The sequence below is a fragment of the Camelus bactrianus genome, chromosome 15 (genome assembly GCF_048773025.1).
Source record: "Camelus bactrianus isolate YW-2024 breed Bactrian camel chromosome 15, ASM4877302v1, whole genome shotgun sequence".
NCBI classification, from domain to species: Eukaryota; Metazoa; Chordata; class Mammalia; order Artiodactyla; family Camelidae; genus Camelus; species Camelus bactrianus.
This window is the reverse complement of record NC_133553.1, coordinates 18,476,550-18,502,091: the sequence shown is the minus strand read 5'-3', so window position 1 is coordinate 18,502,091 and position 25,542 is coordinate 18,476,550. Positions and strand designations below refer to the sequence as shown.

Sequence of the window (25,542 nt, the reverse complement as noted above, 5' to 3'; positions counted from 1 at the left end):
AGCTCTGCTTGAACTCTCCACTTGAATGTCTGCTGGGCTTCTTAACTTATGGCAGAGCAGGTGTCGTCTTTGTTTTGTCCCAGTCCTGCTTTTCCCTCAGTCTCCTCCATCTTAGTAAATGGCGTTGCTCTCCACCCTGCTATTAAAGCCCCCAGTCCTGCACATTAGTCTTGTCTTCTTCTTTTCCTCACCTGCCACATCCAGTTCTTCAGCGGGCTCCACTGACCCCCCTCCGGACCGTGTCCTTTATCTGTCCGCTTCCCTTCACTTCTGATACATCTCCCGCTCCAAGCCACCGCCTCCCTTGTTACAGCAGCAGCACCTTACCTGGCTTTTCTCGTCATCTCTGATTTATTCTCCACACTGTTCTCAGGGTGATCTTTGAAGCAATACATCGTATGTGTACTCCTTTGTTTTAAAGTCATCTAAGGCTTCCTCCTGCTCATAGGATGGATGTGACTTCCTTAGTTTGTCAGCAAGACAACGTCGTTGTCTTGCCTAGCTCTTTGTCTTCCTTTTGTACCTCTCTCCCTCCTGTTTCAACAGGTTGCAGCCATTTTAACTTACTTTCCCTTCCTTGACCACACTGATCGTGTTGCTGGCTTGGGGCCTCTGTACCTGTGCTCTGTCTGGGATGCTGGGCTTCCTGACCTGCATGTGGCTTGTTCCTCCTTGTCCTTCTGATCTCAGATTAAGTAGCACCTCCTCAGAAAGGTCTTCTCCAACTAGCCAACCCAAAGTAGCCACCCAGTCACCTTCTATCATGTCACTGTATTTTATTTGCATTACATGTATCTGAGTTTTTATTTGTGTTTATTGTATGTTGTCTGTTAGTCTCCTCTAGACTATAAATTCTCCTGGAACTAGGACCTTGTCTGTCTTACTTCCTAGGGCCTTGAACTGTGTGCGTGGCACATAGTAAGCAGTGAAATATTTATAACCTTTTATTAATTTAATAGTCTGGACCCACATTAATGCTAACATTCTCAACTAAAATGTGTCTGCCATGGGTTTATTTATACTTTTAATGTAGTAGTTTTAAGATACTATATCATAGACTGAATAATCCTCAGGGACCTGCATCTTGATTTAGAGCACACTGGGGCCCACTTAGGATTGAGATGAACCGCAGCTCATGGAATTGCCCAGCGCAAACCTGTACAACTGAATTGTAATTTAGCATTAAAAAAAGGCCATTTCCAGTATTTGAAGTAGAGGAATATATAATTAATAATGATGATTGCTTGGCAACTATAATTTCAGGGCAGAGATGTGCTTATGAGGTAATGAACTTCATCTAAGCCTAGTACTGGGGTGTGAGCCAGTCTTGTGCACTGTGGGCCTGTAATGCCAAATGGATAGACTTTAGATGCTGTTCTGGGAACTGACCTTCTCCTCTAATTACATGTGGTTATAAATCCACAGATGGCTCTAGCTTTATGACTCCCTTTTTTAGAACCCATGGTTTTGATCATGTAGCATTATTCCAAGGGATCTGTATTATGTAATTGCCAGTGTTCATCTGGTTGATTGACAGCCACCGTGTCACTTTATTTAATTTACTTTTGTAATGGGAGGTTACCTTTGAAGAGAATGGCTTATTGTTCTGGGTGACTTATCTTTCTAAACTTTTGTCCTGGGATTTCACGTATAAATGTCCTCATTCTAAGGTATAAAGTCTTCTGTCTTTTATTCTGAAGGCTATTAATATTAATATTAATATTAGTTAACTAAATTAATATTAGTATTAATATTAGTTAACTAAACATTTTCTGTTATTTAGAGATAACTTTTTTCCAAGACATGTTTCAGAAGAAAGTCTTATTTTAACACATGATTAATCTTAACTTCAGAACAGTGTTTTTTGTTCTCATCCTCAATTTGTCTTTTTGTCTTTTTAGAGTGGAGATACTGTGTTAATTGGGGCTGTCAGAGGTGGTCACGTGGAAATTGTTCGAGCACTTCTCCAAAAATATGCTGATATAGACATCAGAGGACAGGTGTGTGGGCCTACAGTGCTGCTGTTATCTTTGAGTACAGTTGGTTGTGTATGTTGGCTGATTATAATGTCATTTTTCCAGCTCTCCTGTGGAGATGTACTTACAACCCTCATGTAGTTAGTGGATGCCTGTATTGTTAAGTTTCACCGCCATTATGATGGAATTTCTGTACTAATGTCAAATTAGGTTTAAATAGAAGTAAACCAAAAAAAGGCTCATGATTTTTAGATACATCTCCCTTACTAGTGTCTAAATACATTTAATCCTAAAATACCTAGTTTATGATCCTGAGATAGTTGGTGGCGCTTGGAGTAAATGTGACTTATTTTCTTTCATATTCTCTCTCTGTTTTGTTTTCTTCATCTGTATTTTGTTCTTCTATTCCTGTTGTTTTGTCTTTCTTCTCCCTTTTCCCCATTCTGCTTGCCTTTCCCGGGACCACTTGGTGATGCCTGTGGACTTTGCTTGAGACAGTCATAGCTCACAGAGCTGTAAAGGGAATTAATTTTAGATAAAATCTTCCCTAAAGTTATGAATTTATCCAGTATGTCAAGAGCTTTAGATTTAAAAGAATCTGTACTTAACAGCCCGTTTTGTTGTTGGACAGTCTACAGTTCTGCTCAGTTTTTTCCTTTTATTTAGCTTATATCCAAATCAACTTTTGAATCAAACTAATAAATACTATGCCAAATGCTATGAGAGTCCTAACATGGGTCCCTTGCCTGTAAGAAACACGTATTTTAGTTAGGAAGGTTTAGTTTGTTTTGTTTATATTTATTCTTATGTTCTTACATAAAGAGTGATGCTGCTTTTGATGTAAGTTAGTGTATAATTGACCACCCAATGGCAGAGTCTTGAGGAGGGAGAGTGGGCACTGAGGACAGCTTTTGAGGGAAGGTAGAATTTGAGCCAAGTTTGAAAGATGGGTTGGATTTAGATAGGAGAAGAAAAGAAGGCTGGGTATTTCTGGCAAGGATAGTGGAGTGATGGGATGAGAAAATTCAGGAAAATGGGAAAGTGAAAGACTGTACTCCTTAGCTGGTGACTAAATCAGGTTGTCAGTGGGATGGTGGGGATGGGGGGATGGAAATAGAAAGAGATGTAGGGCCAGTGAGGTTTGAGTGCCAAGCTTAGAAAGTTCGGAAGCTAGTGTACAGTTTTGAGAAGGGAACGCCACTGGGGAAATCTTGGTATATGAAACTTCATGTGGCTGCAGCACAACGTCATTCATGATCTTTTAAGATAATATATTTTCCTAAAAGTCAGTGACTGGATCACCTGTTTAGACTTTAACCTAACTCCTTGCTGTCTGTCAGTTCTCTTTTCCTACATTTTAGTCAGTTTATTGTTCTCGAGCTCTGCTTTCAAAGTCCATATGGATCTATTTTTGGTTTTTGAACTAGATAGGATTTTAAAGGATCTGATGAAGATCAGTATATGGGTGCAAAATGGAGATTTAAAAAGCTAAAAATTATCAAAGCGATTCACCTTTTGTTGGTGTAGTACATTCTCATGCATTAGTTTTTGAAAAGACTGGACAGAGAAGAAGCCAAAAGCCAAGGGTCAGAATATGTACATGACTTATCAAAGGATATAGAGCTCAGGTATTGACGGCTTCCAACACAGGGCAAGGTCCTGAAATCTGATCGAATTCCAAAGCATACTTTACCTTACCAACTATTGGAGTTGCTGCTTTCCAAGTCAAGTAACTGAAAGTTTTCCTAGGCCTCTTTTGTAAAGAATTTCTCACAAGTAAATGCAAGATACAATAAGGATTAAAACTCTTTTCCACCATGCTGCTTGTTGGTAAGATCTATTAATGCATTCTGACAGAATTGTTAATAATGATGACATTTACCAACAATAGTTTTTAATATTATGTCTTGTCTGAAGTAATTGTTGATTTTTTTGATTTCCTAGGACAATAAAACTGCTTTGTACTGGGCTGTTGAGAAAGGAAATGCAACAATGGTGAGAGACATCTTACAGTGCAATCCAGACACTGAGATATGCACAAAGGTACAAATGACGTTCTGTCCTCAGCGATGCCTAGTGCTGAGTATTGGTACTGCTTATTTTTTTCAGTTTTTACAATTGTTTGATACTAAAATTATCTTGATTTTACTGGTAACATTCTGTGTTAAATTGAGGAGTAATTTTGTATCCTCTTAGGAGTTAAGCATTCACAGCAGCAGAATATGTTGTACAGTTTGTTACTTTAATTAAATTCTTTCAGAAAGTACGGTATCAGCTATTCAGAAATTGTGGGCAGGTCATTTCCTCAGAATTATTTTGTGCTCCTGTTGTTTGGAATGCAGAGCACATTTCCTTCTAAAAGATCTTTGTGAGTGGTTACTGGTTCCCCAAACTGACCACTTTAGTCTGTTTTACTCAAATCATGTGAAAAGTATAAAACTGTTTACGACTTCAGTGATTGCATTTGGCCTTATGTGTAATAGTTTTCCATGGGAAAAATACATTTGAAATTCTGGCTTGAAATGGCAGGATTTCTTAATGAATAAAGCATACTTACAGAATCATCTATAAGACAGTCCTATTTTATATGCTGGGGATTGGAGCAGCATCTTCTAAACCAGTAGTGGTGCCTAGAGTGCCCTAGGGCAGAGCGTTTCCTGGGATGCCTTCTGGTTTGCACGTGGTGGCTCCTTGGTAATCTTGTTTCTTTTTCTTTTGGACCTATGTGTCAGCTACTGTGGCTGCATGTGGCTTCTGACCAAATTTTGCTCTTTAAAGCAGAACTATGATCTCTTCTTATTTCTCTTAATTTGATTTTGAAAGCAGTTATGAACTCCTTTGAGGTTTCCGAAGGCATACTGCTTGTATCAAATTGTTTACCCTCTTATACTCAGGTCTTCAGGTACACGGAGGTGCTGGTATAAACATCGGAAAATCTAGACGCTGGGTCCCTGGACACCGACAGGCTGGGTGGTGGTTGGTGGTGGGGAGATGGTGAGAAGGGGTTGGAGCTCTGGAGGAGCTGCCCCAGGTGTCAGCGGGGGGACTTGGGGAACGGCAGGAGCAGCGAGCTCAGGGCGGAAACAGCTGATGAGCAGCGGGGCACGTCCCTTGCCGGCCTGAGTGATATAAGGGTATTTTGATACAAATATTGGTTGTGAAAGGAAAAGCACTTTCTTGTTAGTTTTTACAACTCTGCTTTCTTGAGAATATTTTCAGTATAGACTGGTCAGATGCTTGAATTCTTGACATGTGTGTTTATGTGACTTTAGACATTTAGGAGTAAAGGTATTAATCTGGCAAACATTCTTATCTGTGTGCACAGGATGGTGAAACACCTCTTATAAAGGCTACCAAGATGAGAAATATTGAAGTAGTTGAGCTGCTGCTCGATAAAGGGGCCAAAGTGTCTGCTGTGGACAAGGTAAGACCCCCGTGCGGCGAGCAGGATGGTTTGGCGGAGGGCTGTGGTGGGCTGACCTGTACGTTTGGTGGGCTTAACGGGGGTCTGATTGTCTTTTGTGGAGGGACAGATTACTTGCCGGGGATTTCTGGGTGGGATTTTGATGCTGTGTTATCCTCTTGGCTGTCCTGATAGCATCTGAGGGGTGGGCGGGCTCAGTTTGCTATTAAAGAAGCTGCGGCATGTGCTCCTTCTCCAGCTCATACCCGTGACGCGGAGCCGCTCGGCCTGCCGTACAGGGAGGGTGTCGTCAGCTGCAGACCTTGTTGCAGACAAACAGGAGGGAGGAGTCCAGAGGGGCTGGAGGAGGGAGGCTCTCAAAGCAGGTTGGCACTAACGCTCACTAACAGGAGCGGAGGTGTCCTGCCGGACGTCCTTGCCGTGATCATTTTAGAGAAATACTCATATTTTCCATAATAAATTTGACTCTAAATTGCTTACTTCATACAGAATTGATTCCTGGTTTTAGTTTGTTTTCATTTTAAGCAGGTTCTTTCTCTACTTCAAATTGATTTCCTCTCAGAAAAAAGGTGAATTGATATATCTATGAACTAAGAAATATAGATTTTTCCCTCCAAATATATAGCTAGATATATAATATGATTTGAATAATCTATAATAGGTTGAAGTTTATATTTCTATTATTCATGAGACAGTCAAACAAAAACCGCAGAATTAGTATATATTTGCTTTTTATTTTATCAAGAAACATTATTTTAAAAATATCATAAATACCTCCCATCTATCATTAAGTTATTAATATTTATTAATTAATAATACAGTATAATAAATATTTATTAATAAGGCAATGATTATATTCATATAAAAGAAAGAAAATATGAAGAAAAATTTTAATATTAAAAAACTAGAAAGGCCATAAAGTCAGAGAGAAGTTTTTGAAATGGAATGTATTTAACTTTCAAGAAAACTTTGTTTTTCTCATTCTGCTGTTGACTGATTTTTGGCACTGGTCCCCTAATTTGCAGCAAGGAACCACTGGACTGGGTGCCCTTTAAGGTTCTAATGGCCTTGTTAATTCTGTAGCATGCCATTTATAGATAACTGTTTCATAATCATTAAGTTCCCTGAAGGACTCTCTTGGAATCGTGTTGTGTATTGCTTTGCCCTGAGTCAGCACATACTTGCTGATAAGCACTCGTGTTACTCAGAATGTTCTTGGAATGAATGTTCATTCATTCATACATAATTGCTAAGGATGGATACGGTGCTGCTTGCTAGAATTTGGAATACCAACTTGTAAAAGTCTTGAACCTACCTCTTCATAGAGGATTTCATTAAAAAAAATTTTAGAACAAAGATTAATGTTATTTTTACCTAGCCCAAGCCAATCACTGAGCTCTGTGTATCTTCAAAGTGATGGCAGGGTATGTTAATGTCTTTTCTGCATTTTCAGAAATTTTGTGTCTGGCTAACATACCACTGATGGTATTTCTGCCTTCTCACAGGTTTGGGGATAAGGAATGGGAGTCAGGTGGAGAAATAAGATGATGAAATTCAGTTTAGATGTGTTTAGTTTGTAACCAGACATTCAGAAGGCTGTGGCCAACAGGCCTTGGGAATAGAATCTGGGCAGGAAATCAAGGCTGCTGATAGGAATTTTGCAGTTGGTTACCAAGAGCAAGAGATAAGAGCCACGTGGATGTGACTAAGGTAATCAGTTTGAAAGAAAGATGAAAGCTGAGATCAAACTTTATGACGTCTGTCACATTCTGGTTTGTTTTATAATTGTGCATATTTATCCAGTCTCTCCAAATTCTGTTGTCACCTGGTTAGTCATGGACTGTTTTGTCTTCTTTATGTCCCCTGAACTATCCAGCACAATGCCTTCCTATAGTGAGCTCAGTACAGAGTTATTGTGCCATATTTAGGATGTAGGGAGAGAATCTAGAAAAGGAAGAAGTAGACCTGAGGCAGAAAAGGAAAGTCAGAGGCAAGATAAGGTCGTGCTGTGGAATCTGCAGGAAGAGCTGTGCACATCATTCCCGTTTAGTGTTCTGGAGAGAGCAGGGCGGGCGAGAGCCCAGCATTTAATTTGTTAACTTTTGGGCCATTGTCTTTAAGAGCGGTGTTTATGAAGTAGAGTGGGAGAGCACTTTGCAGGCTGAATTTTTTTTTAACGTTAATTATCATTCATGGATGTGAATACCAATGTGATTGGAGGCTAATGTTAAGGAGAGGTGAGAGCTGACCAGGGAAGAGGTTGTAGTAGCCAGTGAAGGATGGATACAATGTAAAGGCCTCCAAGGGAGGGAGTCTGCAGATGGAGCATCGTGGTGACAGAGGGCGTGGGGAGAGGCGAGAGGGCTCGTGCTAGTGGCACGTCAGCGTGGGTTGAGAAGCTTTCTGGACAAATGGAGAAAAACATTGTGAAGTAGAATATAAATCAGTTGAGGAAGGTGGTTGACATCTGTGGACAGAAGTATTTGGATGATGGACGGGATGGAAGTGGATCCAGGGCCTGGAAGGAGCCACAAGGAAAAAGCCTGTGGCTTGTCCTCTTTCAGTCTAGAGGGCTGTGTGGCAAAGAGTGCCTGAGAAAAGCTAGGGAGGGAGCTAGAGAGAGACATTGCAGGGGAGGTAGAGGTGAAAACTCATATTATTTGTGCATTTTTTAATGAAAAATATGAAAAGTTCAGATTTTCTGTCATTTTATAGAAACATGAAAGTTGTTACTCTGTATATACCATATGTGAAAAATGTGGAAGTTCAAGTTTCCTGGCACTGTTTTACAGAAAGGAGACACCCCTTTGCATATTGCTATTCGCGGGAGGAGTCGGAAACTGGCAGAACTTCTTTTAAGAAACCCCAAAGATGGACGGTTACTTTACAGGCCCAACAAAGCAGGCGAGACCCCCTACAACATTGACTGTAGCCATCAGAAAAGTATTTTAACTCAAATATTTGGAGCCAGTAAGTATTGGGTTTTGTCCCTGACTAGCTGTTAAGAAATGAATGTCTATGAAGAAACTAAGAGACCAATAGCACTTTTGCATTTATCACTTACCTGGAGATTTTTAAAGCTGAGAATGTTGTTATTTTACTGCAGACAAATAGTTTCTCCTTATCTAAAGCTCTTTCGCGTTGTATTGCAGCATTCTAAATTGAGCACATGCAGAGTCAACAGTCAGCTAGAACCTCTAAAAACCTAGCCTACTTTTCTAAAATCTTGTCCCCCATTATTCTCTCAGGTATACTTTGTGATTTTACCAAAATGCACTCTGTTTTCTGAGTGTGGCTTAGGGATTTAGCTTAAGTTATCCTTAGTGCCCACTTTCCCCACCTAAAGGCTGTGCCTTGAGGCAGTCAGTCATACACTACCTTACATCAAAAGCAGCATCACTCTTTGTGTTTATGTAAGAACATAAGAATAAACAAACAAACTAAAACCTTCCTATCTAAAATACATGTTTCTTACAGGCAAGGGACCCAAACACTGGATTTTTCCAGCTTCCTTAATCTTTGCTAATTGGATCAATAAGAAAAAAAATTCATTTTGATTTGCATTGTAAAATTATTAGTGAGATGGAGATCTTTTAATATGTTCATAGGCTAATTGTGTTTTTGCCATTTTCCTCTTTGTATCCTTTGCCTACTTTTTTTCCCTTGGGTTTTAAAAATTTTTTAAAACCTGATTTTGTGTCTTTATATATTAAGGATATTGATCCTGGATCCAGCCTGTGTATTGTATCTCTCTTCCCAGCTTATTCTTTGTTTAAGGTGATGGGTTTTTTTTTAATTCCCCGTCCAAAAGTTACATAAATTTGTAGTTTATTTGTTGATCTTCTCCTGCAGTTCCAGCTTTAGTATTATGTTGAGAAAGAAAGGCCTTTTCCACACAATTATTTTAATAAAGGTTTTTTCTCCTATGTTTTCTTCTAGTACATTTATAGTTTTAAACTTTTTACATTTAATTTTTTTAATGTTTCAGAAATCATTTTTGTTAAAGTATGAGATGTAGAGTTTTATTTATTAAAAAAAAAAACTGGATGGCTGACTTCTCCCGAACCACTTACTAAATCATCCTTTCCCCGCTGACTTGAGAAGCCACTTGTGTTGCTGTCCTGTGTGAGCCCTGTGATGTTCTAGTTATTGTACCTTTAGGATGTATTTTGATTCTTCTCCAAAGACTTTTTGGTAGTCTTTAAATTTTTTTTTTCATAGCTGTTCTTACATGTTCTTCTTGCTTTTCAATTTTTAAAAATATTCTCATGGATTTTTATTGGAATTGCCTTAAAGTGCTAGATTAATTTGGGGAGAATTGCTGTCACTAAGTCATTGAACCTTTCTGCCTAGAACCATAGAATGGTCTGTTTCCTCTGCTTACCTGCTGTATTCTTCACTAACATTGCACAGCCTTCTTTATGTAGGTATTATGCATATTAAATTGATTCCTATGGACTAGTTTCTGTTTTAATCATTTTACAGATTCTAAAATGTACCTTATTCCCCATTTCAGCATCTCTGAAATTGGAATGTGTCTTATGATTGATGGATAAGAAAGCACTGTGTCACAATTTGGTGGTTTTTTTTCTTTCTTAGCTGTATGTAATAATGATGCATCTTACAGTTAGTAGATATCTTAAGTTCTGTGAAATACGGTATTGAGAATCCCTGAACCTATTTTTACACAGGTCTGACCATTTAAAATGTGTTTTTTCTCTCATTAAATAAGCAATTAATAAATGAGGATTGATGTTCCTTTCTGGTAGTGATGTCTTCTCACCGTAAGGGATGGTGTGCTTGCACTCACAGGACACCTGTCCCCCACCGAGACCGGCGGGGACGTGCTGGGCTACGATCTGTACAGCAGCGCCCTGGCGGACATCCTCAGCGAGCCCACCATGCAGCCTCCCATCTGCGTGGGGCTGTACGCGCAGTGGGGGAGCGGGAAGTCCTTCTTACTCAAGAAACTGGAAGGTAAAGGGCGTGTTTGTAAAATGTCTGTGTATATAACAGGGTTCTCTCTTGTGAATCTTTTTTTTTTAAGTAAAGAAAAATTGTTTTATATTTGGGAATGTAGTTGATCCCCCACATAGTCATTTGAGTTCTCTTTCTCACACAAAGATCCCGAGTGGCTCCATCTGCGAGGAGGTTCCTAGACAGCACCCCACCCCCATCCTCCCACCTAATAATCTCACCTTTTGCTTGGCAAAATCATACCCATTCTTCAAGGACATGTTTCAGTATTGCTTGTAAAAGTTTTGCTAAGGTTTGTAGTAAGAATGACTTGTTTAGGGCTCGTTTGGGCTCAACACGTATCTTTAAGAGCAGTGATCCTCAAATGTAATTGTTGGGACAAGGGGTGAGGAGGAGCAGTAGTTTGAAGACATGTAGCAAAGTAATAATTTTTAGTTTTATATATGGAAACAGTACCTTGTTGAGTGTAAAATGCAAAGCACAAAAACATCAACAAAATCTTGACCGATGGGAACACATGAAAAAGGACTCTGCACCATCAGCATGAAGCAAGAGGGTGGGCGAGACAAGGGTGCGGGTAGGTGCGCCCCTAGGGAGCGAGTCTTATCAGAAGAGAACTCTGGTTAAAATGGTTAAGTAGCAGCATTCTGTCTCGGGATTTAGTAAGTGCTTAGTAAACATCTATGTTGAAAAGGTAAAATTTTCAAATTGTTTGAATTTGTATTTCTTGAAACAGAAATAATGTTTTCATATTAATTTCTCTTTCAGATGAAATGAAAACTTTTGCAGGACAACAGATTGAACCTCTTTTCCAGTTTTCATGGCTTATAGTGTTTCTGACCCTGCTGCTTTGTGGAGGGCTTGGTTTATCGTTTGCTTTTATGGTGGACCCAAATCTTGGGATAGCGGTGTCATTGAGCTTCTTGGCTGTCTTATATATATTTTTTAGTAAGTCTTTGCCTCTTATCATTTTCAAAGATACAGAGAATGTCAAAACTCATTGTTTTACATAAAGTTTTGTCTATATCTCCTGAAGTGTGTAAGTGATTTTCATAATTAGGTGAGAAAATAGATCTTTTTGCTATTTTTAAGTTGACCTAGAGACACATTGTCCCCATTGTGGCTGGAATGGCTTTAAAAACCAGTGCACTACTTGTTAATATTGAAGCAGAACTCTATTTTATTTTCCTTTTTATATGTTAATTAATGATTTATATATAATTCTTCTTTGAAAATAAGTCTTCATGACCATCACGGCATGCTCTTGAGCATCTTGATCATGACTGTAATTTTTATTTTATTTAAAAGCAAAGTAGAAAATATATATAATTCCCATTCCTGGGAGTGTCTTCAGTTGCAGGAAAGGAAATAGGTTTAATGTTGGAGGAACTGGTAACTTCAACAGTGACAGAGTTATAAACCCAAAGTCATTTACATTTGAATCTGAACTTACTATGTTTCTGTTCAAGGCATTATCCTTCTGATTGTGTTCCTTATGTCGTATTTTAATCAGTTTACTTTCCATTTTTCACATACGTCATGTATGTTGTGGGAGGTTAAGTAATTGAGGAATTCTTTGAGGAGTGGTTAGGGACCAGCTTCGGACCGTGAAAAATTATGCAAACCTACCTGTCACTACTTGATACTTGACTCTTTGGAGAAAAAAGGCTCCTTGACTAATGATTGTTCTGGATAATTTTTTATTTTTTTGAAACCGTGAATTTTAGTTGTCATTTACTTCGGTGGACGAAGAGAAGGAGAGAGTTGGAATTGGGCCTGGGTCCTCAGTACTAGGTTGGCAAGACATATTGGCTATTTGGAGCTCCTCCTCAAGCTGATGTTCGTGAACCCACCCGAACTGCCGGAGCAGACCACTAAAGCTTTACCTGTGAGGTGAGCTGGTTCCTTTACAGAAGTAACTTTTAATAAGATGAAACAAATTAAAGTTTATAATGCATCATTTCTCAATGTATGTTCCAAAAAACATTGGTCCCTTGACCTTTTCAACGTGAGAAATAAAACAAACATGCTCTGGTCAAATACGTTTGGGAAACACTTCATATTATATCTCCCTCTTGTACAGCAAAGGATCAGAGACACCCTTCTGTAACGAAATCTATTCAACTTTGATTTACCAAATTTTATTTGCGCGTAGACCCCTGTTCCCCGACTAGGACTCCTGTTACCATCCTTTGGACAAATTTGAAAAAAGCCCTGGGTCCAGGATGGAGTCCTGGTACCTCTTTACATCAGGTGCAACCTTGGCAGCTCAGCTTGTGCTCTGAGCTGCTCTTTCCTTATCTGTGGAAATGTATTTACTCGTTCGTCTAAAGTTGTTGTTAATATCAGATAGAAAATGTATGAGATGACTGGGACACTGTCCTGTACACTAGAAACTGGCACAGTGTAACTGACTACTTCAATTTAAAAAAAAGAAAACATCAGAAAACAGTTCAGAAAATATGAGAAACATGTAAGTCAAGGAACAAAGGAGGTAGAGGGCTCCAGAGGAAAGTAAAATGAAAAAAAAAAAAAGTTAGAGAACAGAAAGCAAAAGGAATTCAATAGAAATTAGTAAAAGAATTAAATATGCACTAAAAGATTCATAATTTAAAAATTATTCTAAGATAAAATATGTGTAAGTTAAGGTGAAAATAAATGGGCCAAACCAGATAAAACATCAAAATTATAAGAGAGAAAGATAAAAGCATACAAGTGATTGGCATATAGGATTAAGAAAAGGATTTAAAATGAGCAGTTAAAATGAAAAAGGCAAAAAGAAAACACAGAGTAGACTAACAAAATTGGGAGGAATAGTTACACAGGAAATAAAACATTTTAATGAGTTGGTATTTTTAAAAAAGTTAGAACAGTTAAAACGGCATTAATCAAGACCACACGTACATATAGTACAACGTGATCCTATGTTGTATTTTGAAAGTGATGCCTGTCTGCTGGATTGAGATGAGAGTTTAAGGATAAAAGGGAAGGAAAGAACTAATGCAGAGATAATATCCATTCAGAGACTCAGAATACAGATTGTTCAGTTATTTCACAGAACTGTGAAAAAGAATATTTGACAAATTATTTCTAAATCTCTGGAAGATGTTTAAACTGTAAGTAAGACATTCTAAAGCTTGAGTTTGTAAATGGTGTTCAGTTCTTAATTACTCTATTTTCTCAAGGTTCTAATCTCTTCAGTTGGTGCTTAGAAAACTCTCTTTGTGCAGCTCTTTTTGGCTGTTACGGGTGCCACCTTTTGATCATCGCTCCACGAGATGTCTGATTCCTTGTCTAAGCTCTGTCATAACCGTTTTCCCTTTCTGCTTTTAGTCAGAATTGCTTCATATTGCTCTGCTACATTTTGTTGCTGTCTTTTCCTAGGAAAAGTGTGTGAGATGTTAGAGATGAAAGACACCTAATTACAGGTTGTTTTCCCTCCTCTTAGAATTGTAAAACCAACATCTTGAAAATGCCTTGAAGAAAATACAGGATAAATGATACAGAGAGACCATATGTTGGAATCTTTTCTTTGGCTCTCTGAGTAACGTTTTATTTCCCCTTTCTCCAAGATTTTTGTTTACAGATTATAACAGGCTGTCCAGTGTGGGTGGAGAAACATCACTGGCCGAAATGATCGCAACCCTCTCGGATGCTTGTGAAAGAGAGTTTGGCTTTTTGGCAACAAGGCTTTTTCGCGTTTTCAAGACTGAAGATACGCAGGGTAGGGCTTCCTTCTCTGTGTGTGTGTGTAGGGCTGAGGATGGGATGAGTGAGAGGCATGAAAACACGAACTGAGCATCAGGTTTGTCATGTGCTGTCACTGTGATGACTGGGATTTTCTAGATGCTTGATATGTTGATAATTGTTCAAACCATTTGTTGTACTACAGGTAAAAAGAAATGGAAAAAAACGTGCTGCCTCCCGTCTTTTGTCATCTTCCTCTTTATCTTTGGCTGCATTATTGCCGGAATTACTCTTCTGGCTATCTTCAGAGTTGACCCGAAACACCTGACAGTGAACGCTGTCCTCATATCAATTGCGTCTGTAGTGGGGTTGGCCTTTGTGCTGAATTGTCGTACGTGGTGGCAGGTGCTGGACTCTCTCCTGAATTCTCAAAGGAAACGCCTCCATAATGCTGCCTCCAAACTGCACAAGTTGAAAAGTGAAGGATTCATGAAAGTAAGCGCTCCCTGGTTGTTAGAGGTGATGCTAATGTGAATATGCCGCCGCGGCCGTGCTCCCTGGGCTTAGGGAATGCACTCTCTAAGTGTTAGAGTGTTGTGTTTGTTCTTAGTTTCATTCCAGATTTTTTTTTCCTGTGAAAAATGCATATATGAAGTGGAAAAGTTGTAACAATAACATGTTTTTATAAAACAGACTTTTATACGATACTCAAGGAGCTGTCAGATTACTCCAGAGGTGGTCATTACGACCTGATAGTACAGGATCCTCCAGCGCCCAGTAGCAGACTGAACCACCAACACATACTAAGATAGGATCATACTTTTATAATGAAAAGGGACTTGATACAATATCTGCAGCCCCGTCCTTTGATCAAGGTCACGTGCCACCAGGGAGCCGGCTGTAGTGTGGTGTTTAGATCCTGTGGATTTGCGTTCAGATCTGTCTTCTGACATTCAGAGCATGTGATCTTGCCACGTAAGTCACTCAACCAAGTTTGTCCTTTTAAAATGGATGTGACAGTGCCTACCTCATGGTAAGGGTGGAAAGCTCTAATTTAGTGAAGTCACTTTGTACGGTGGACCCACCGCAGCTGACAGCGAGGCCCTTGGATTTCTTTCCCTCCTGTTAGGTCGCTTTCTCTCAGGCTTTTAGGAACTGTGCCTAGCTCTCCCCTGTCTTCAGCCCTGCCTGCCCTTTCTTTTGCACAGGTCCTTAAGTGTGAAGTGGAATTGATGGCCAGGATGGCAAAAACCATTGACAGCTTCACTCAGAATCAGACAAGGCTGGTGGTTATCATTGATGGGCTGGACGCCTGCGAGCAGGACAAAGTGCTCCAGATGCTGGACACCGTACGTCTTAACCATCTAAAAGCTTGCAGGTGTCACCCACGTGGCAGCTGAGAGAAGTAACTTCATGAGTATCTCAAGTGGAATTTGAATACTACTTTTTCATTTGTAAAAACAACCATCTTTTATGCAGGAACATAGCGAAAGTAAATTTAAACAGATTTAAGCAATTTGGGCGTAATGGCAGGGTGAGGAACGAATAAGTAGAGTGTCCCTGAGGGCCACAGTGTGACCCCAGCTTTTCTCTGCAGGTAGTTCCGGTTAGAACAGAGGCGAGAGCAGGGAGCCTGCAGAATTTGTGGAGTTTTTTTCAAAGTAGGGCGCATCAGTGGCTCTCTGTAAGGTCCGTGATAAGCAGCTGTGTGTAGCTGTAGGCAGAGAGCAGTGTGCTCAGCACTGCACGTATATCCACAGACGTTTCTCACGTGTGTTGATCTTGCCTCTTAGGCAGACCGCAAGTTTCTCAAAGTAGAACAGGATTCTTTTCTTTGAAAGTTTTTTCACTGTCACATACCGAAAAATTGTTCAACGGGAAAAAAAATCCCAGACTGAGACATCAGTGAAATTTGTTTTCATATAGAATAAGATTTTGATGAAGAGGAAATGTGATTTTAAAAATATAATCACCACAGGATAATACAGATTTTGAAGAGATGTTTTATTACTGTGATAATTTAAAATTTACATCATAAACACACATTTCTTCTACCACAGGTCCGGGTTCTCTTTTCAAAAGGCCCATTCATTGCCATTTTTGCAAGTGATCCACATATCATTATAAAGGCCATTAACCAGAACCTCAACAGCGTGCTCCGGGACTCAAATATAAATGGGCATGACTACATGCGCAACATCGTCCATTTGCCCGTTTTCCTCAACAGTCGTGGACTAAGCAGTGCGAGAAAGTTTCTCGTAACTTCGACGACTAATGGAGATATTCCGTGCTCGGACAGTACAGGTAGGGATCAGGTCCCTCGGGTACTTTGGGTTTGGAGTAGTTCCATAGACTTTTATGGTGGATCTCCTTTTGCCGTGAAAAATACTGTTCATGTTTCACTGCCCTTCACATATCACCTACAGCAGACTTTGAGTACAAATGGTGCTCTCTTGCTGAATTTTCTCAGGGGTACAGGAGGACGCTGACAGAAGAGTGTCACAGAACAGCCTTGGAGAGATGACAAAACTCGGTAGCAAGACAGCCCTCAATAGACGGGTGAGCTGCCGTTTGTTTTGGGCCCTGTGTTCATATTGTTAGTCCTCATATAAAACTTCATCTTTTGTAAACATTGCATGAAGCTCATCAGTAAATGTTATCACTGGATGTCCTTTCTGCTTCAGGTGGCTTTTTAGGGAATGTCTGAACTAGAGCATTAATAACTGTAAATTATGTAGGAGGCCCTGTCCTCTCCCAGACTGTTCTCAGCCCAGGTGCCACTCCAGACCCCAGACATGCTGAGTTAGAAACTTTAAAGCCCCCAGATGATCCTCGAGGGTGAGAGCCCCTGGGGTCATTCCCAGTCAGGTTGTGTTCACTCGGGGTGTCGCTTGCCACCGTGGCTGTAAGGGAGAGGGGGCTTCTAGTGTGAGGAAATTCCTTGCCGTCTTCCCGTTGGCCTTCCTCCTTCCCGAATGTTCGTGAGCTGTGTGCTCTTTCTTCTGTCCCCGTAGTGATTTTGAGCCCTTCCCAGCCCCTTGTAGTTTCCCTGTCCTCCCCTGTCCTGGGAACCCTCCTGTGCAAAGAACGAGGGAGCGTTACAGACAGGAGGAGGTCCGCTTGCAGGGAAGTGATGTAACAGCCCCACTTAAGGACGGCTGGGCTGGGCTGGCGTTGGCATTGTTTTCTCCCCCCTCATTGCTAACGTGAAATTGGAACATTTTACATTTGAAAAAATGTGCTTTAGTGATACTTTGATTTTATGCCTCTACCATATACCAGTATGGATGCAAAACTGATATTATGAATGACAATTGATGGCTCTAAATTAAAAGGAGGGTATGAGTTACCGTTTTGAATTTCTCTCCTGGGAGTCTGAACTCTTGGATTCCCTGTGATCGCATCCACATTCCCCTGTTTCATGACCTTGGATGAGAACACGCCTTTGTTGTGCCTGTTCCTCCTCCAATTAGGTGGGGTTCCCTACCCAACCCCACCCCGTCGGTGGAGTGCCTTCCGTTCTTACGCAGATGCGAGGGCACTTAGAGCTGCTGTGCCCTTTAGATAGTTGTCACACATTTTAAAATAACCTAAAAATCAAAATGCTGCATCCTTAAATCTAGACAAGGGTTTGCTTGCTTTATTATTTCAGGGTTCCTATAAATACTGAGCTCCCGTAAGAGTTTGAGTTGAATTTTGAAACTTCTTTACACAGTTCTGCTCATTCATAATCTTCAAGGCCTTGAGCCTCCTCTGGCTGTACAGCTATAAATCAGAATGCACCTGAAGCCAAACCATAGCATTCGATGCAGTTGCTGCTAATACGGCTTTATAACTGTTCTGTAAATATTCCGCCTCAGGGAGTAATAATACTTTTTTTATTACTAGATAATCTTCCTCTTTGACAAAATTTTGGATTGTTTTTGTTGTTGTCATAAACGTGTACTTCTCAAAAAGCCTTCAGTTCTCAGGCTTGAAGTATGGGTCACTCTCATCGACGACTCTCTGTTCCAGGATACTTACCGAAGAAGGCAGATGCAGCGGACCATCACACGGCAGATGTCCTTTGATCTTACCAAACTGCTGGTTACGGAGGACTGGTTCAGTGACATAAGCCCTCAGACCATGAGGAGATTACTGAATATCGTCTCCGTGACAGGTGACTTTTGTTTTCTTACTATTTTGTATGGTAGACGGTAAGCTTTAACATTAACAAAGCAGTTCAGTTTCAGAAACAGAGTGATCTGCTGTGTTTATGTTTACACTGCCGAATACCGGTTTTATTTGCGTTAAGTATGTCTAAAAAACCAATGTTAGTTTTGACGATGAAAGTCAATTATCAGTTGTCTACTGTTATTTTAAAACTTGTTGATTTAAAAAAATTTTAATTTCATCTCAGGTTCAGTTTTTCTCTTTGTATAAAAATAATTTATGCTAACTTGTATAACTGAGTATAATTACTTTATAACTTAAATGTTAAAATGCTGTTTTTCTGTTTTCATTTTCAAATGATACGTATTTTTTCTTTATTGTTAAATGAAGGACACACAACATAAAATTTACCATCTTAACCATTTTGAAAGGTTCGGTTGATTGGTGTTAAGTACTTTCACATTGTTATGTAGCCGTCACCAGCATCCATCTCCTGACTCTTCTCATCTTGTGAAACTAAAGCTCTGTATTCCTGCCCCTTCTCCTCTTCTCCTAGCCCCTGGCAGCCACCATTAGACTTTCTGCCTGCGTGATTTTAGCTACTCTAAATATCTCATATAGGTGGAATCATATAATATTTGTCTTTTTGTGACTGGCTTATTTCATTTAGCATAATATTATCAAGGTCCATCCATGTTGTAGCCTGTGTCAGAATTTTCTTCCTTTTTAAGGCTGAGTATTGTTTCATTGTGTGTATATACTACGTTTTCCTTATCCATTCATCTGTCAGTGGACATGTTGGTTGCTTCCACGTTTTTAGCTGTTGTGAATAAAGCTACCATGTACATGGGTGTACAGATATGTTTTCAAGACCCTGCTTTCAATTCTTTTTTGGTATGTACCCAGAATTAGAATTGCTGGATCATATGGTGTTTCTGTTTTAAATTTTTGGTGGCACTTCCATACTTTTTTCCATAATGGCTGTACCATTTTGCATTCTCATATCAGCAGTAAACAAGCATTGCAGTTTCTCCACGTCCTCACCAACCCTAGTTGTTTTCAGGTCTTTTGATAGTAGCTGTCCTAGTGGGTTTGAGGTGGTATCTCGTTGTAGTTTTGATTTGCATTTCTCTAATGATTAATAATGTTGAGCATCTTTTCATATGTTTATTGGTCATTCATGCATCTTAATAGAAATGTCTGTTCAAGTTCTTTGCCTATTTTTGAGTCAGATTTTTTTTTTATTGTTGAGTTTTAGGAGTTCTCTGTATATTCTGTATATTAACCCCTTTTCATATATATAATTTTCATATATTTTCTTCTATTCCATGGGTTGCCTTTTTGCTCTATGGATAGTGTTTTTTGATATACAAAATTAAAAAATTTTTATTAAGTTCAGTTTCCCTGTTTTTTCCTTTGTTACCTGTGCCTTTGGTGTCATATCAAGAAATCATTGCTAAATCCAATAATATGAGTTTTAGTTCTATGTTTTCTATTGTTTTAAGCCTTTTATTTAGGTCCTTGATCCATTTTAAGTTCATTTTTGTATGTGGCATCAGGTAAGTTTGACTTCATTCTTTTGCATGTGGATATCCAGTTTTCCGAGCACCATGTATTGAAAAGACTGTCCTTTCCCCATTGAATAGTCTTGTCACCCTTGTCAAAAATCATTTGACCATATAGTGAAGCTCTATTTCTGGGCTCACTATTCTGTTCTTTTGGTCTGCATTTTGTCAGTACCACACTGTTTTGATTATTCTAGCTTTGAAGTAAGTTTGAAATCAGGAAATGTGAGTCCTCCAGTTTTGTTGTTCTTTTTCAGGATTATTTTGGCTATTCTGGGTCACTTGAGATTCCATATGAATTTTATGATGGGTTTTTCTATTTCTGCAAAAAACTTCATTGGGATTTTGACAGAGTTTCATTGAATATGTAGATTGGCTGATACTGACATTTTAACAGTATTAAATCTCCCAATCCATGAACATAGGATGTCTTAATTAACTTATATTTTAAAATACTGAAATTCAGATTTTGTACATTGCTCTTTTAGTTTTCAAGTGATATTTGGAATACAAATATTGATAATAAAATTAAAGATTATTGTCTTGTGACTGAATTCCTCACGTGGAATTCTGCTCTCCACCATGTTAATGCTTGCTTATAAATGTAAGTACTTGTAATTTAGTTTGTAAAATATTTATTTCTTTCCTTGCATGGTATTGAATGGCACTTTGTAATATTGATCAGTGTTAACTCTGTTAGGATAGTTACACTGGAATTTGTTTTTATATTGGTGTTGGAGTGCATGCTCTGGAACTAACTATATTGCAACTGAGGTTGTATCTAATATATTTAGTCTTTTGTAGCTAAATTCCTTTGAGTGAGGTTTCAGACCTCATTATGCTTGATTATGTTCTGCTATGGAAATATTTTAGTATTTTATCAATGATATTTATGTACTCACTTAACAAACGTATAGTGAGGCTCTAGATATGCCAGGTATTGGTCTAAGCATTGTGGAGATAAGCAGCCAACAAGATAAATTCTTGCCCTATTGGGAAAGGCAGAAAGATCATGTAATGATGAATGCCATAAAAGTTCCCCCTCCCCTTTACCATTTAGCATTGGAATGCCCTTGGCTCAGTCCTTGGTTCTTCTCTTTCTGTCTAGGCCAGATATACCATCTTTATGCTGAAGACTCAAATACATGTCTTCAGCCCTGTTGCTCTCCAGCTGCCTCATTGATACCTGATGGTGTCTAATATATGTCTTATACTTAACATGTCCAAAATTGAACTTTAGGTCCTCTACCCCAAACTTAAGCCACCTATAGTTAATGCAACTCTTTTTCCAGTTCCTTGGACAAAAAAGTCTTGATACCTTTGTTTCATATGCTACCTCCAATCTGCAGTAAATTCTTTTGCTCTATCTTCAGACTGTATCCACAACCTGACCCCTTCTCCCTATTTCTAGCATCCTGCCTGTGTCCATTGCATCATTAGGTCTCAGCTGTATGAATTACAGCAGAACCTTCTAACTGGTCCCCCTGCTCCTGTCCTTTCCCCCCTACAATCTGCTCTCCATGTGGCAGCCACAGCAGTCCTTCTAAAATAGAAGCCGATCATGTTATTTCTCTGCTGAAAGCTCTATTATTATCTGTACCTGTTTTACTAAAAATAAAAATCTAAGTCCTTACAGTTTCTTCCAAGGCCCTTTTTGATCTGCGTGTCTCCAGCCCTTTCCCTGACGTACCTCATTTACTTTCCTCTTCCAGCCCTTGCCAGCCTCTTTGCTGACTCCTCAAAATGTCAGGCCTGCTCCTGCCTCAGGGCCTTCGCACTTGCTCGTTCTCTTGCCTGTAAGGATCTTTCTTTGGAGAGATGCATGATGGGTTTTCTCATCTTGTTTTAAGTCTTTGCTTAAATACCATCTTTTCAGTGAGACCATCCCTCGTTATCTTATATAAAATAACACCTCCCTGTTTGGTACTCCTTGCTTCCCTGCTTTATTTCACTCCATAGACTTGGTCACCTTCTAATGCATGATGTCATTTACTTACTTGTTTTGTTTCTTGTCTGTCTCCCCTCAGTAGAGTATAAGACCCACATGGCCAGGATTTTTGCCTGTGTTGTTTATTTTCTCCTTCTCTTTCTCAGTACCCAGCACAATGGGGCTCTGTCGTTGAATGAATTAGAGACCTGAATAAAGAGGTCTTTTGAACTTTACAAATATCTGGAGAAAAGCATTCTGAGGAGAGGAAGCAGCAAGTGTAAATGCTCTGATGTGGGATCCCAGGAACATCCAGAGGCCAGTCTGGTTGGAGTCTGGGGAACCAAAGGGAGAGTAGTGGGGAGTGATGTCAGAGCAATAGCTAATGGCTGTTCGTGTGGGGCCTAACAAGCCCTGTGGCGGTAAGGACTCTAGATTATGTTTGCAGATTTTCGAGCACTCTAAAAATAACCAAGGTAGTGCCATTTAATAGCAGATATTTAGGTATATATTTAAAAAATAATGATGTTTACACATTTCAGAGTAGAACCAAAGTACTTTCCTAAAACCTTGTTTCAAATGTAAGAATTTCTCTAATACCAGTCTTTCTATATTGCTGTATTTTAAGTTTTATCAAATACAGCTCTGCCTGAAAATGAAAGTTTCTAGGTAAGTTTTTCATTTCATGAAAGCATCTTAATGCCATTAGTTTCAATATAAATGCGTTATGTTGAAAAATAACCTACAGATTTAAACCTTTGTATTTTAATGGATTTTTGATAGCTTTCATGGTAAATTTTTCATTTAATTGGGTAACACTAGTTAGATGTATATAGGGAAATACATTTTATTTATTTGGATAGATAAATAAGTAATTTATTTGTATAGAATTTGAAGGCAAGACTTGGGATCGAGCCCCGGGCAGGTTGGTTATCCTCTGGGAGCTCCCACTCCTGTATATGTAAAAATGTGTGATATTACCTGTTGAACACTGTGCAACTGGGTGCTGCTATTAGGAAAGTTATGCAATGGATGGAATTAATATTTTGAGCCTTTAGTATATAAAATATCCATGAGTAGTTAAGTGGGTTTCTACTTAAACATTATGCTTTATTTTATCAAATGTGCTTTATTTAATATTTGTTTGCTTGTATTATTTTGAAGGATAATATTAAAAAATAACCTTAGGCATGTTTATTGGGCAAAATTTTTCCTCATTTTGGCTCTATTTCATAACTATTATATGCTGGAACACTTAGAACACTTCCATCATTTTTATTCACTCACACTTTTAAAATAGTTTTTCAGCTCTGTTTCTGCCACTTTCATGAGTTCATGACTGCGTTTGCTGTTCCCTCGTTTGAATGTCCTGACTTTCTTCCCTTGCCTCAGCCGTCCCTCACCAGCTGACTCACCCTCACCCTGCACAGCTTTGTTCTAGTGGTTTCCTGCATCAGGACACTTCCCTTAAGTGCTGCGTCTGGGCTTGGCGGGCAGTGTGTTTCCCTGTAGCGATATGTGTGTGTCTCCGGGAGAGCCATCCAGGAGTGTGACTGCGTTCTTACCTGTGCGTCTCCCCCAGTGCGTTCTTGAGTTCTTGGGTGTGGAGTAAGTCTTTTGTTTCTGTCATCAGTAACCCTAACAACCTGAGTGAGTGAGTTTTAAAAACTCAGTAAAGCAACTGTAGTTCGATTTGAAGTCTTCACTGCCTTCCCGCAAGTTATTATTAAATTAATATTTGGGGGTCAAGCCCAGTCACTATGGGATAAAAGTTAGTACATGTATTGTTGTAACTTCTGTCTCCAGTTCAGTTCTAAAAGTCTTTTCACCAGTCTTTTCACCTTTAAAAATGTAAGAAATACATTGTGAATGTTACAAGTATATTTTAATGTCTTGCCTCTAGCTACCTGTTTCTTTTTTTTAACCTTTTAGTTCTATGTTAACCTATTTACACTCTACTAAGAGTAGATCTCCTCCTCTTGTCACAATGTGTGATTAATTCATTTCATGCCTTTTGTTTGATTTGTCTGTCTACCCCCCTGGAAGGTAAGCTTCATGAAGGCTGAGACCGTACCATTTTGTTAACATTTTGTCCCCAGCATCAGTGTATCAGGTATTCAATATTGTGATGCTCCAGTGAGTTTTTGTAGCCCTCAAATACATGTGACCGTAGCTCACTTGGATTGAAGGTAAAAACTCTGTCACTCATTCAGAAGACCAGATCCCACGTTCCAGGGAAAAATAATCCAGTGATGGTAATGTAGTTTGCATATAAAACAGATTTGCTGGGGGAATGAGGGTCTGATGTTTTGGGAAGAACTGAATGGGGGAATTATATATATATCTGCATCTATTAGAGGTAGGGAAGGGATTATTCATATCTGAACCCAAACAGATATTGTAATCTAGATATAAACTGAACTGATAATGATGAAATAAAACTGACAGTGTTTAAAAGTAAAAAGCAACAATGTCAGCAGCTCCGAATCCCACTGAAATCAAAGAACAATTGGTGACGTAATGAAACGGATCATCTGGTGTGAAAGTTCAAGGATTGCAGCTGTCCTAATGTAGGCACGCCCAGGGGTAGAACACGGAATTAGAGTCCTAAGAAAACCTCAGCGATAGACAGAATTTTAAAAATATATGTGAAGAACTCATTTTAGAGACACATTATTATTCACTTGGTAGGCTACTTACATAGGCAACTCTTAGTCCATAAAAATGAAAGTCCCTGGGGTTGCACGTTTACCCATAACTAAAACAGGAATGGGCTAGCATATTTGGATTTGTTTAAGGTCCGTCAGGAGGTTCTTAGATGCTGCTTCAGAGGATGGGGCCCATCACGGGTACGTTGATGTTCTGCTGTGTGATTGTGGGCAGTGTCGAGACTGTCTGGCACATAGTTCTGAAAGATTTTTGCCTGCATAATGTCATCAGAGCCATGTGTAGCACGAATGGCAAATCACAGAAAATTACTTTAGAATGAAACAGAATTGTGTTTAAGCCCTAGAAGCTTTCCAGTACAGCTCTTTGGATTATAGAAGCCATATAAATGTTAGGTTTGAATTTGTAGTGTAAATTAAATGGCAAACTTTAAAAGATTTAAAGTTGAATTATTTGTGAATATACAAAATGTTTTGCTTAATATAACATTACATGCTTACTAGTTTTAAAATGTTTTTGTATTCCTTAAAGGGCGATTACTGAGAGCCAATCAGATAAGTTTCAATTGGGACAGGCTTGCTAGCTGGATCAACCTTACTGAGCAGTGGCCGTACCGAACCTCGTGGCTCATATTATATTTGGAAGAGACTGAGGGTGTTCCAGATCAAATGACATTAAAAACCATCTATGAAAGGTACTCTTTCTGACCTCTATATCTTTATCTTGGATTAAGTTGACTTTTCAGAAGAAAATTAATGCATATAAATGAAAATGAATACAAAATAATATGTGGTAAAATCTATAGTTCTGGATTCAACTAATTATTCTCATTAATTCTTTTACAATTTCAGAGTTGTACTGGCACAGGTACATATCCCATCATGTAAAATTTACAACTTTGTTTGGATATAGTCTTCCTTTCTCAGTGTAACCTATATGATTAAAAAAAGTTTAATGTTAGCTTTATGTATTTATATACACAAAATGCAAACCTTAAAAACATTATTCATTTTCATTTTATTTTTTGTCCTAAGTGTCTTCATAGAACATTAAGGAGGTTACATTTTCCAAATCATTAGTGCAGAGAGTCTTACAGCTTTGTGTCTGGGGGATTTAGGGAACTGTGAATACTGGCTGGAGAAAATTCTTTGCATTAAACAATAAAGG

The 25,542-nt window shown here is 39.0% G+C and overlaps 1 protein-coding gene across 9 annotated transcripts in view; it reads left to right on the top strand.

Moving 5' to 3' along the window:
* Positions 1-25,542, top strand: part of KIDINS220 (kinase D interacting substrate 220) — a 90,005-nt gene that overhangs the window by 22,612 nt on the left and 41,851 nt on the right. For all 9 annotated transcript variants that reach the window (XM_074341628.1, XM_074341626.1, XM_074341623.1 and 6 more), the window contains exons 9-22: positions 1,902-2,000; positions 3,921-4,019; positions 5,302-5,400; positions 8,193-8,370; positions 10,213-10,377; positions 11,146-11,325; positions 12,105-12,270; positions 13,950-14,101; positions 14,270-14,559; positions 15,273-15,413; positions 16,125-16,368; positions 16,535-16,623; positions 18,079-18,223; positions 24,907-25,069. In XM_074341628.1, coding sequence (XP_074197729.1) covers positions 1,902-2,000; positions 3,921-4,019; positions 5,302-5,400; positions 8,193-8,370; positions 10,213-10,377; positions 11,146-11,325; positions 12,105-12,270; positions 13,950-14,101; positions 14,270-14,559; positions 15,273-15,413; positions 16,125-16,368; positions 16,535-16,623; positions 18,079-18,223; positions 24,907-25,069 — 2,210 coding nt within the window. The remainder of the gene's footprint in view (positions 1-1,901; positions 2,001-3,920; positions 4,020-5,301; positions 5,401-8,192; positions 8,371-10,212; positions 10,378-11,145; positions 11,326-12,104; positions 12,271-13,949; positions 14,102-14,269; positions 14,560-15,272; positions 15,414-16,124; positions 16,369-16,534; positions 16,624-18,078; positions 18,224-24,906; positions 25,070-25,542) is intronic.